At 41.3% G+C, this 13,787-nt stretch overlaps 1 protein-coding gene across 1 annotated transcript in view; it reads right to left on the bottom strand.

Moving 5' to 3' along the window:
• Positions 1-298: 298 nt before the first annotated feature.
• The window catches only part of LOC117360760 (zinc finger protein 646-like), a 58,665-nt gene continuing 45,176 nt past the window's right edge, over positions 299-13,787 (bottom strand). The window contains exon 2 of the mRNA XM_033945077.1: positions 299-9,729. Within this exon, the coding sequence (XP_033800968.1) occupies positions 2,171-9,526 (7,356 nt within the window). The 5' untranslated portion in view covers positions 9,527-9,729 and the 3' untranslated portion in view covers positions 299-2,170. The remainder of the gene's footprint in view (positions 9,730-13,787) is intronic.

The following is a 13,787-nucleotide window of genomic DNA, read 5'->3' as shown; positions in this document are numbered from 1 at the left end:
CGGGAAAACACTTGTATGTGTGGTAGGCCACTTCCAGAAGAATGCTGGAGAGTGCTTGCTGCACCGAGTTCTGTTGGATGACATCACCCACCAGTGAAAATACTATACACTGCTTGATTCTGGAGAAAAAAGAGGTCTTTAGGGTGCTGATTTGGGTGAAATTGAGTTGCAGAAAGGTAAGTGAGGAGGTAAGCTGTAAATCCTATGTTAAAAAGATGAAATGGGCAATAAAGGGCTAGGTTTGTTTTTGTTTTTTTAATTTGGTTACAGGGAGGAGGGAGCTCTATCTAAGGAGATACATGCTCTTTTAAATCTAGCAGGTGCCTACTCTGAGACAATCAGAAGGCACTTGGTGGAAAGTCAGCTACAACTGATAAGCTATAGATAACTTTCCCAGAGTAACTGCTTGCAAAGTAATTGTTTTGTGTTTGGTTTTTTTCACAAACTGCACTACTCTGTTGGCATGGCAATTAATGCCTCTGCATTCATTTGTATGCAATGTCGCTCATTACCACAGGTGCAATATGCCTAATTTTTTGTCAACAAAGAACACACAAACGTCTGTGATCTTTGCTAATTTCATGCATCATTTCAAAACAGCTCATAGTAATGTATAGTTAACACATGGTAAATACAAAAATCAGCACTTAGGCCCAGATTCTATAAACAGCGTCTGAAGTTAGGCACCTAGATTTACATGCTTAACTGATCTAGGCACCTAATTTATTTTTCTTAATTGACTCAATTGAAAGCACAATTAGAAAAACAATTTAAAAAAATTAATTAGCTGGTAGGCACCTACCATTTCGAGGTAGGCATCTACACTGAGATACATGCTAGCAACTAGCTGTGGTTAGGGGTGGATTCTGGGTGTGGTTTGAAAGACACTGGTAGGCACCTAACCTGGGTGCACTCATTTAGGCCTAAATGGCAGTTCACCTAAAGATTCTGTGCCTACTGGTGCTGAAGACTGCTTAGGCGCCGCTCGGTGCAATTCTATAAATGACATCTAATGGCTGATTGACAATCTCGCTCAACAGCGCTGTTTATAGAATCAGTCCCCTACTGCATATTACAGTAGCATTGGTTTGTAAATTAGCTCCTTTCCATTTGGCTTATCTTGCCATCCATAAATTACAAGATATGTTAAACAGGATAAAATGCTTCTAAAAGAACTGCAGAATCTGAAGCACAGTTTTTCTTATTTTCATTACACTGGGTGTTATAAATTGCTTCATATGTTCAGGGTAACATGTCTCCCCTGCTCCTTTCTCAAAAAAATTTTCAGGACATTCATTTGTTTAAAAACAAAAAAGTGGTCATATTTCATTTATTACAAAACAAGTCTATAAAAACATATGGATATCAGTATTACACATCTACCTGCTGAGTCCTTAGTAAAGTGTGATCACTATAGTTTTAAATTCTCAATACTATTTCCTGACACTGCTTTTGCAAAAATTTTCTCTTTTCCAAATTTTGCTAAGGGAACTCCCTTTTTTTAAAACTTTAGTAAAATGCCATAAGTATTTTTCCATCTTTTTCAGCTCCATTTTGATTAGATCTCTAATATACTGCAATCCCCTATGTACTGTGCTGTATTTCAAAAGTACACAATGCATGTATTACCACTCACCCTCTCTCAACCTAAAAATTTCTTATTAAAATAGTAACCAGTTTAATTGCTGGAGTCACTCCTTTGGGGGAAGACATTTTATACAGCAGAAGTGACATTATAAAACACACACAGGATCTTACTGGTCAGTACAACCAGAAAAATTGAACTGGAAGCCTGTGTACAGAACACTTACTTTGCTCCAAACACTAAAATCCCCTGTAGTCTTAAAAGGACACCTAAAAAATACATGTAAAAAAAGTACTTTCAAATGTTTAATGCTTATGGGGTGAGTGTGTGCACTGGCAAACTACGGCACAGTTCACAGAGTCTGAATTTTAAACAGTGCAACTATTTATTTCATTTCTTTTTATTCTGCACATAATTTAAATTGGTATCTACAAATAGATTTGGCTTACAGTACAAACTGTGAACAAAATTCCTTCTTTTCTGTTTGGTCCTTGTTGGTTCCTTGAATTATTTTTGCAGCATATAAGGAAGCAAAACATTGGTCCTCTGTCATATTCCAACTCTCCCTTCACCCCCACCCTCCTTTCAGGTGACCTCAATTTGAATATTTGCAAGACCTGAGGACTCTACTGTGTCCAATGAACTCTTCACTTCCTGGTTACTGTGAAGTAGCTGGTGACGCTGGAAGCTGGACTTCCTCAGAAATTTCTTGCCGCAGAGGGAACAGGGGAACGGACCACCTTGTGTGTGAATCCGCCTGTGACTGGCCAGTCGACTGGAGACCCGGAAAGCTTTGCCACAATCTGGGCATTTGTACCGGTTCTGGTCCAGGTGAATACGGAGGTGGTTTTTTAGTGCCAGTAAGTTAAAGAACTCTTTGTGGCAGGTTGGGCACTGGTACACACCAGTCTTATGTGTCTTTTTGTGGTTCAACAGACTTCCTGCATGGCGATACGTCCTTTCACACTGGTTACATTTGTAAGGGCGCTCATCTCCAGGGGTGACAATGTCATCACTCAATGGGTCATCAGCAGAATAAGTATCCTGACTAATCTTTTCATACATTGAGTCATTGGGGGAAGAGTTCCTGCCTGGAAGATCTTCTTTCTGGCTCTCTATGACCTTGCTAAGCTGGTCACTGTTTTTGCTATTGCCATGAGTTTTCTGGTGCTGCTTCAGACTTAGCTTACTGCTGAAGCCTCGGCTGCACACCGGACAACTAAAAGGTCTCTCCCCAGTATGAACTCGCTGGTGGCTAATAAGTTCCCTGGATGCCCGGAAAGCCTTGCCACAATCTTGGCACCAAAATCTTTTCATAGCATTGTGAATACGAAGATGATTCTTCATAGCCATAGGGTTGTAAAACTGCTTCAAGCATATGGAGCACTTATAAAGCCCTGTCTTATGTGTGTTTTTATGGTTCAACAGGCTGCCTGCATGTCGGTATGTGCGCCCACAGATGTTGCATTGATAAGGTCGAATTTCTACTCCCTGATGATTTGAATTGTCAGTATGTCCTTCTTCACATCTTTGGCTGAAATGTATGTCAGTACTGCTTTGGTTGGACCGTGCAGATGTATGGGTTAGATGAGCATCTGTATTTAATTCTTTATTGGAACAACATGAACATTGATGGCTTTTTAGTTCTTCATAACTGTTAAATACTTGTCTACAATTCTGGCAACTATGTTTACAATCACCTGCTTTTATTGAGTGGATGATGTGGCTACTTTTTGCATTGTTGTCTTTTCTGGAAGATGAGGAGTGACGTTTAACAACTCTTGTCCTTTCACTGCCAAAGTCCACTTTGTCAGTGATTCCCTCAGTCAAATCTCCTGTGCAGTCCTGCATACTGCCACCTTTGTTTTCCTCATGCTCCAGTTGGTGCTTTTCAAACAGCAGCTTCCCGTGCAGAGTCTTGCCACATAGTCCACAGAAATAAGATTTCTTCTCAGCATGGAAAAGCTGATGCTTGGCCAATTGCCTTTGCCATTTAAAGCCCTTGCCACACTCTGCACAGTGGTAGCGTTTGACCTCAAAGTGGGTGCGCTGGTGGTTCTTCAAAGCCATGAGATTTGAATAGGTCTTATCACAAATGGAGCAACAATAGTGGCCAGTTGTGTGACTCTTTTTGTGGTTCTGAAGGCTGCTGGCATGCCGGTAAGAGCGCCCACATTGCTCGCACTGGTATGGCCGGTCATCAGGATTACGTTGTTTCTTTGGGTGACTGACATATCTATTATTGCTGGAGGAGCTATGCACCTTGCCTGCTAACCCAGGGCCTCTGGGCTTAGAAGTGACAGCATGTTCATCGCCACTGAGGTCTTGCATCTCTTGGTTAGGAGAACATCTTGCTTTTCTTACTGGCTGCTTGCTCTGGCGAAGTGATTTTCTGGAGAAAGTGGCTCTTTCATTGTGCATCTTCTGGTGGGTGCTCAGCTGTTTCTGCAACCGGAAAGCCTTGCCACAGTCTGCACATTTGTATCGTTTGGTCTCAAAGTGGATTCTGTTGTGGTTTTTTAATGCCATTAGATTGTAAAACCATTTCTGGCACACTGAACAGCGGAACAATCCTGTTTTGTGTGTTTGTTTATGGTTGATAAGGCTCCCTGCATGCCTATAGGTTCGATTACACAGCTCACATTTGAAAGGCCGATGTTTGAAGTCATCTTCCTTTGTTTCTTGAGTATCACTTTTCAAATAATCGGTTTGGCTGGATTCAATACAGGTTGGAAGCCCACTCTCACTGATTTCAGTACCAAGGTTTACTGCAGAGTCTGATCCATCCATGCTATCTTTAGATCTTCCAGCACAATGAAGAAGTTTATGATCTTCAAGCTGAGTAGCACTATCACAGAGTTCTCCACAAGAGTCACATATAAGAGGCTTTTGTTTTAAAATGTCCTTTAGTTCTTCTGAATTATCTAACTCACTGGAATAATCCATATTTACATTGGCATCTTTCAAGAGCTGCCTTGGCAATGATAATTGTTTTTTTGTATCTACTGAACTTCTTTCATCACTGTGATCTTCATTGCTGGAAGTCTCTGCTACAGAAGCAGCTGTCTCACAACAGTCCTTTATACTCTCTCCAGAATTATGAACTTGCACATTACTACATGAAATGTGCATCTGAGCTCCTTCTTTTTCAGTAGAGCACTGAGATATATCACAATTTCCTTCTGATTTTGCACACTCAGCAGATATGTGCTGTGACACTCTGCTTTCATCATGTAGGCTTACCTGCAGCTTACACTTGGGATGATGGCGCAAATGGTTGCGATAGGCAGCAAGGTTGGGATATTGCCTGGAACAACCCCCACATTGGTAATCTCCTACCTGGTGTGTTTTCTTGTGATTTACTAAGCTTCCTCCGTGCCTATATGTTTTTCCACACTGGCTACAGGCATATGGTCGACTATCAGGGGCTTCATCATTTTTAGGTTCTTCAGTAAGAAAGCTGGACTTGGGGAAAATCTCTAGCTGAGTGTCACTATCAGTGATGTCTGCTAAATGACTTGAAGGGAGATCTATGTTCACAAAGCTTGTCTCTGGCTGGTGAGGACTCTGTACCTCAGAAATATTGTGATCATCACTGTGGGTTAAATTATGGGTTTTAAAGCTTTCAAGATCATCATAAGTTTTCCCACAATAGCCACATATGTGGGATATATGGGTTCCACCACTATAGGATCTATCAGTATCAATACCATGACTGAAACTCTCCATTTCATGCTCAAGTCTCTCCAGAAGCTCTCTCTCTGCTGTATGCATGTGGAAGGCAAAGTCTTCAGCAGAACTTTCATTGTTTTTCTCCTCTTTAAGACTTTGCTGGGGACTTCTGCCATCTTCAGGATCACACGATGTGTGGGAGATATCATGAGACACTTGATGCTGTTGGAAATCCACCTTCTCAGAAAATATCATACCACATAGGCTGCAATCATAAAGCTGTTCTGACTGAGAGTTTAATAGCTGCTGTAAATCTTCTGGAGTCCTGTCTACACTTCTGACCATTTGTGATCTAGTATGAGTCTGAAAATGGCTTCTCAATGCCAAAAGACTATCATACTCTTTTGGGCAGAAAGAACATTGGTAGATACCAGTTAGATGAGAATGCTTGTGAATGATTAAACTGTCTGCATGCCCATATGACTTTCCACATAGATTACACTTGTAAAGGGGATGTTCATTACTACCATGATCTGGGGGCTGCTCTGGCTGACCTTCTGTGTTAGTCTGGTTGGTACTGCTGCTTAAGTCTGGAGGACTACAGCTCACACTATCAATATTATGCCCTTCCTTCTTAATTTGTTGCAAAGCTTTTTCTTCTCCAAACTGGTATCTGTCATCCTCAAGGTCAGGTTTGCCTTTGAAAACACTTACTGCCTCTGTCAGGCACCGATCCTTAATTACTGTTAATTGATCTTTCTCTTTAGGGCTCCTTGGTTCTTGCATACTGATGCCATAGCTTTTATCTCCTGAACTCTGATGGGCACCGCTAGAGCACAGGTCCTGTTGATTTTGCATATTAGAGTCCTCAACTGAATCCTTAAAATTTTTGCTATGGTCTATGGAACTGTACTCAACCCCTACAAATTCTTTGACAGTATGTACTAACTGATGACTCTGGAATGCCACTTCACTTGAAAAACAGTCACTACAATTAGCACAACTGAAGATTGTGTCGCTCTGCAAGCCAGGGCTGGATTCAGGTATCAGTAGTAAAGAGCTATCACAGTCTTCCAGTCTACTGTTCCTCTTAGCCTTCAAATGAATTCGAAGGTGATTCTTTAATGCAGCTAAATTGTTAAACTGCTTAGCACAGATGTCACAACAGTAATCCCCAGTCTGGTGAGTCCGTTTATGGTTAATCAAACTTCCTGAATGCCTATATGATTTTCCACAAATGTTACACTCATACATCCTCTTCCCAAAATGTTCTGGATGTTCTGAAACTCTTGACTGGACTGAGATTTCAGCAACTTTCTCTTGCTCTAGGATCTGATCACTTTCAGGTTTTGAATTTCCAACACTTCCACAAATGTTTTCATTTCCAGTATTCTTATCAGGTAGAGAGGAACCCTCGCTGCTGTGGAGGCGGCTATGATTCTGAAGGCTATTTATATCAGGAAAATTCTGTCCACAGCATCTACACATATGGGGCATTTCAGTCGCATCACAATAGCTATTCTCACTGGTATCCATGTCATCAATGCACTCAGCATCTCCCTTGATATTATTCTTAGTGGTCTCTGGATAAACTTCCAAGTTCTCTGCCGTGTTATTCTCATTTGCCCGATATCCATGAGGCTTTCTGTGTAAACCTCTTTCAGGGCTTTCCTGGAGCTCAGAGCCATTTTGGTATTCAAGCAGTTGTTTTTCACTACTATGCACCATTTGGTGAGCATGCCAGTCTACTGGGTCTTCAAAAGTATCACTACAAAACACACAGCCATAAAACTTTTCTACCTCTTGGAAAGATGTGCTGCCATCACCAGGCTTGGTCCTGCCCACAGAAGACCTCAGATGAAAGCGTACATGGTTTCGCAGTGCCATGACATTGGAGTATTGTTTGGGGCATATGGAGCACTGGTACACACCAGTCTGATGTGTGTGCTTATGGTTGACCAAGCTCCCTCTATGCCTGTAGGTTCTCCCACACAGATTGCATTTGTATGGCCGACTTTCCTGTCCACTGTGCTCTGTATGGTCTCCTTCTGTGGAAGAGTTTTGATGGTCTTCCAATTTGGACTGGATCTGAAAGTCAACACCATTTTGGTGGAACAAGCTATCTGCATATTTGGACTCCTTTTTTGAAGCACAACTGCCAGCCATAGGGTTTTGAACATCCTTACTTAAGCCTAGATCCTTTATACTTACATTAGGATCTTTATCAGGACACCACTGCTTGATGGAAGGTACCAGCTCCTGCTTAATGGAAGGTTCTGGCTCCAACTGAATTGGAGATACCTGCTCCTGTTTGACCGAAGGTATCAATGCCTCCTTGTTATCCCTACTACCTTCAATCTCTGAGGCACTGAGACTTTGATTGTTAACACTAGATGTCTCGGTACTGCCCTCCCCAGACTTTTCCAAGCAATCCCCGTGAAGCCCACCAGGAGAACTGTTTTTAAGGCACAGGTTATCCTGGCTGGATGAAAGAACTGTATCTTCATGAACTGATTCATGCTGCTGCAAGTCATTTTCACTGATAAAGCTCTCACCATTGATGCAACAATCATAGGGTTTTTCAGAAGCTTTCAATGATTCAGACAGCAGGTCAGGGGAGTTATAATGGTGACTATCTGTTCCTCCTTTAGTCTTAGACTTGAGGTGGGCACGGAGGTGGTTCTTTAGTGCAGCAAGATTGAAGAGTTGCTTAGAGCACAGGGAACAACTGTACACGCCAGTCTGGTGGGATTTTTTGTGGTTTATCAAGCTTCCAGCATGCCTATAGGTTCTCCCACATTGCTGACATTTGTATGGCCGCAATTCAGTGTCTCCATTGATTTGTGGCTCTTCCTTGCTATCAGTAAACACATTGGAGTTTGAAGCAGTGTTAGGATGCCCTAAGGGAACATAGTCTTTCTTTCTGTCCAAGCAAGCATGGTTATTTAGATCTTCATCAACTGGGAAATTGTCTCCACGGTCAATATATAAAAGAGGTAGTTCACAATTTGGATCCTGCAGATCATTACATAGATAGGAATCCTTCTTATATAGCTTGTTCATATCTTCAATATATTGTGAATCAGAAATGATAATAGTGGAATTTGTAGCCTCCTCAAGTTCATTGCTGCATTGGGAAGTTAAACCTTCTGGGATGCCAGTTTTGCTTTCTATTTCTTGTGGCTGATCATCATATGGTTTGGTGGACATTTCAGTAAGCTCTTCTTCAGAACTAACGTTTTCTGAACATTCTGATGACCTTAGACAGCAGTTTTCTCCTTCTGATAAGTTCTGAGTATGCAACAGTTCATGCTTTTGGACATCCTTCTTATTAGAGAACCTTTCACTACAGATGTAAGGTTTCTCCTCAGTATGGAGCTTCTGATGGTTTCTGAGTTCAGTGGGCAACCTGAAACAAATGTCACAATGTGTGCACTTATAAGGTTTGTGATCTGAATGTATTCGGCAGTGGTTCTTGTGTGCCATTAGATTGGAGAACTCTTTAAAACAGACAGCACACTGGTAGATGCCCATAGTATGGCTCTGTCTGTGATTTGCCAAGCTCCCAGCATGCTTGTAGGCCTTCCCGCATTGAAGGCATTTGAAGCGGCGCTCTTCATCACTGGTGGAAGTGGGAAGTTGTTCAATTGACATGACTGTGTCATCTTTTCTTAGAATAAATGTTGTATCAAAGTGCTTAGACTCCCCATAGTCTTTGAAATCTAATTGAGAGAAATCAGCAGGTACCATTGACTCAGCAATATAGTTCTCCAGATTACTCAGCAGGCTACCATTCTCCATCAGCAGTGGAGGTGCTGGGTCAGGACTATCGTAGCCATTGGATATGTCCTCTTCTTCTTCATTCTGTAATGTACAGTTGTGCTCTGCATCACCATGGGCTATCCATCGATGGCTAGCCAGCTGGCGGGATATGCGGAAACCCTCATTACAGTCAGTGCACTTGAAGCGCTTTTCTTCAGAATGTGTACGTAGGTGATTCTTTAGTGCCAGCAGATTAGAGAATGTCTTCTGGCAAATCAAGCATGGAAAGAGGCCTAACTGGTGCATTTTGCGGTGGTTGACTAGGCTGCCAGAGTGCCTGTAACGGCGATCACACTGCTCACATTTGTAAGGTCGCTCCTCTTTCTGGGTCTCCACACGTTCCTCTAGCTCACGTAGGTCATCAAAGGCATTGGGGCACCGGCTGCAGCTCAGAGGATTGTCTTCTATGCTTTCAATTTGGGTGCAGCCTGAGGTTGTGTCTTCCATGTCTCATGCAGGACACGCTTAGAAATATGTGAGCATATGGTCTTCTGCTTGGGTTCTACCAGTAAGCTTTACAAGTCAGCCTTCTCATTCCACAATGTGCCAGAACACTTGAAGTAAGGACATCCAAACTTCAGAAGATGATAAAGCTTTCAGATCCCTCAACCGTTAAGGTGTATATCCAAAAGGTATATTTAAAAAGAGCTCTGCAAGAAAGAAAAAAGAACAAAAGTTTAGACACAACTTGAATAAACTGCATTCATTTGTTTTTTTCCCGTCTATCCACCCCCAGCATTCTATACTTGTTTATTAAGATACTAAGAAGGGAGAAGACTAGTCAGCCAAATTCAGACAAAAAAAGTTATCCAGATATCCATATACTTTGACAAAAATATTCTTCTTTAAATAATTTTTTAAAAGCAATATTGCCCACGTGTTCTCCAGACAAAAGAATTAATCAGGCACACAAGTATATGATGTCATCTGATGATGCTCAGATGGAATAGCTCTCTCAGAGTTTAGAACTACTGGAAATAACCTAGCATATATTGCTTTTCTTACATGAAGCAGTTCCTCAGCCTCTTAGTCTCTTCAGTTTAAAGTTCAAAATCAACCCTCAGGAAGGTGGGAGGAATTATATAATTAATCATACTCTCTACAAAGTACATCTGTTATAAATAAGCAACTTTGCTTTCTCTCTGGGCAAGAAGCACTAAAACAGACAAGTGGGTGAATCCAAACTCAGGTTTGTTAATTTATTAGGTAAATGTCTAAGTTTTGAGGAACATAAGAACATAAGAAGTTGCCTCCACTGGGTCAGACCAGAGGTCCATCGCGTCCAGCGGTCCGCTCCCGCAGCGGCCCATCAGGTCTATGACCTGTGAAGTGGTTCCTGACCATTTATATAACCTACCTCTGCTTCTATCTGTACCCCTCAATCCCCTTATCTTTCAGGAACCTTCCTTGAACCCCCGTACTGTGCTCTGGCCTATCACAACCTCCGGAAGCGCGTTCCATGTGTCTACTACTCTGGGTAAAAAAGAACTTCCTAGCATTTGTCCTAAACCTGTCCCCTTTCAATTTCTCCGAGTGACCCCTAGTACTTGTGGTTCCCCACAGTCTGAAGAATCTGTCCCTGTCTACCTTCTCTATGCCCTTCAGGATTTTGAAGGTTTCTATCATGTCTCCTCTAAGTCTCCTCTTCTCTAGGGAGAACAGCCCCAGCATTTTCAACCTGTCAGCGTATGAAAAGTTTTCCATACGTTTTATCAATCTAGTCACATGATTCACAATTTAGTCACATGACTCAAGAGTTGAAAAGAGAACAAACACAGATTGTTCAATGCTGCCTCACTGAATACATTGTTTCTAACTGAAAACTGGTCTACACAATTCTGTGAACTGAAGATATAAAATAAGGACCAAGCAGCTACTTTACAGATGCTCTCTATGAAGCAGATTTCAAGAGAACCATGGTAGCAGCAGTGGATCTATACTGATTAGAGCGATGCAAGTTTTGATCATAACAAAAATGAATACAGAATGCTAACTAATTAGCTAGTATGTGTCTGTTGAGGTTGAAGATGAAAAGCTGCACAGACTTTCTAGGCTCTTCTTTTAAGATAGTAAGCAAGATCCCCTTTACAGGTTCTCTCATACTAATGCTTGTCAGATTTAGGAAAGAAGGAAGGTAGTAATATTTCCTTATTAATATAAAAATGTGTGATTACCAATGACAGGTATATACCATGGGAGTTAAGGTGTACACAAATTGTAAGACTTTGAATTGATAATGGATGATCTGTAGGGTGAAACAAAAATACTGTTTATATTTGGGATAAATTGATACATGGTGCACTCCACTTATGAGCACATTGGATAAGAGCATACCCTGCTTATCTACACTACAGAGTATCAATCCCCTTTTCCTACCATAGATGAGCAAATCCTCCTTGACAAATTCTTTAATGTCTTCAAACCAAGTATTGAGTATTCCTGGGTAAAATGCTTATTCAGCATGATGTGTGCCACCACACTGCCTTTACTCTGCTCTGGCTTACTCCCACCTGCATCTTCACCTGCAGTCTTTTTATACTTTCTCTCATGCTTGCTCCTTTTTGCTGTGGAAGACAAAGTCCTTCAATACACTGCTTTCCTTCTCATAGCCATGACTGAATGGGTTTGCTTGACTCCTTTCTTTTTGAGCTGTAATCCCTATACAATTTGAGGCAGATGTTGCTGAAATTACAATATTTAAAGTTGTGGCATAAAGCTCCTCATTCACTCATTGAAGACTAAAATGGTTAAGGCTCTTCAGCTTGGAAAAGAGGCAGCTGAGGGGAGATATGATTGAAGTCTACAAATTCCTGAGTGGAGTAAAACAGTTACAGATGGATCAATTTTTCACTCCGTTAAAAATTACAAAGCCTAGTGGGACACTCGAAGTTACAGGGAAATACTTTCAAACCAATAGGAGGAAAATTTTTTTTACTCAGAGAATAGTTAAGCTCTAGAATGCGTTGCCAGAGGATGTGGTAAGAGCGGATAGCGTAGCTGGTTTTAAGAAAGGTTTGGACATATTCCTGAAGGAAAAGTCCATAGTCAGCTTGCCCTGGATCGGTAGCATGGAATATTGCTACACCTTGGATTTTGGCCAGATACTAGTGACCTGGATTGGCCACCGTGAGAACGGGCTACTGGGCTTGATGAACCTTTGGTCTGACCCAGTAAGGCTATTCTTATGTTCTTATGCATGCTGTATGATGACATAATTTCTTCCTGTTTGGCCTGCTTTCCGTTTCAGATGTTAATTTTTAACCACTGCAGAGGCTCATTTAATTGTTCTTTAATCATTTTTTCTTTATTTTATCAATCTCCCTTTTAAAGTTATACACTAGAATAGTGGTTTTCTTTCGTCTTCTCCCTCCAGTTACTAAGTCAAATTTGATCATGTTATAATCACTTCTGCTAAAGTGACCCCAACGCCGCTGTTGCGCAAAATCCTATGTTGTGCTAAATTTAGGTCCAAAATAGATTTCTCTCTTGCCAGTTCTTGGACCAGCTGCACTATCAGGCAATCATTTATAAAAATATTTACCTTTCTAACTTGTCAGATGTGACACCTAACAGTCAATACTGGAGTAATTAAAAATCACCAGAAAGCTTCTGAAAAAGTTCCTTATAAGAGGCTTCTGAGAAAATTAATGACTCATGGGATAGGAGGCAATGTTCAGTTGTAGATTAGGAATTGGTTATCGGACAGAAAACAGAGGATTAGGGTTAAGTGGCCAGTTTTCTCAGTGGAGGAGGGTAAATAGTGGAGTGATGCAGGGATCTGTACTGGAACCAGTGTTATTTAACTTATTTATAAATGATCTGAAAATTGGAACGATGAGTGAGATGATTAAATTTGCAGATGACACAAAACTGTTCAAAGTTGTTCAAACGCATACAGACTGTGAAAAATTACGTGAAGATTTAAGGAAATTGGAAGACTGGGAATCCAATTGGCAGATGAAATTTAATGAGGACAAATGCAAAGTGATGCACATTGGGAAGAATAATCCAAATTGCAGTTACCAGATTCTAGGGTCCACCTTGGGGGTCAGCGCCCAAGTAAAATATCTGGGTGTCATTGTACGACAATATGCTGAAACCTTCCATTCAATATGTGACGGTGGCCAAAAAAGGAAACAAGATGCTAGGAATTATTAGAAAAGGGATGGTAAACAAGACTAAGGCCCCTTTTTATGAAGCCACATTAGGTTTTTTAAAATTGCTGGCCGCAGCAGTATTAGTTCCAATGCTCATAGGAATTTTATGAGCGTCAGCACTTTTATCGCCGCAGCCAGTGATAAAAAGTAGAGAATGACACGGGGACAAATTCTGTCCCCGTCACCGCCCCGTCCCCGGCCCACCATCCTCTGCACCGCCCCATCACCGTCATCCCTTTCACCGCCCCGTCACCGCCACTGCCATCCCATTCACCGCCCCACCACCGTCCCCGCTGCATCCATATAAGCCTTAGTACTGTAATATTTAGCTTATTCCTTTCTTATAAATCAAAGTTCCTGCTGCTGAACTAGAGAAAGAGATGTTCAGCTGGCAGGGCTTTGTTTATAAATTTTTATCAACACAACTAATATACTACTTTATCCTAAAGCAAAAAACAAAAAAATAAATAGAATTTTTTTTTCTACCTTTGTTGTCTGGTTTCTTCTTTCCACATCTTCTCATTCAATTCCTTCCATCCACTGTGTGTCTT

This window comes from Geotrypetes seraphini, chromosome 5, assembly GCF_902459505.1.
Source record: "Geotrypetes seraphini chromosome 5, aGeoSer1.1, whole genome shotgun sequence".
NCBI lineage: Eukaryota > Metazoa > Chordata > Amphibia > Gymnophiona > Dermophiidae > Geotrypetes > Geotrypetes seraphini.
This window is presented reverse-complemented; position numbering and strand designations above follow the sequence as displayed.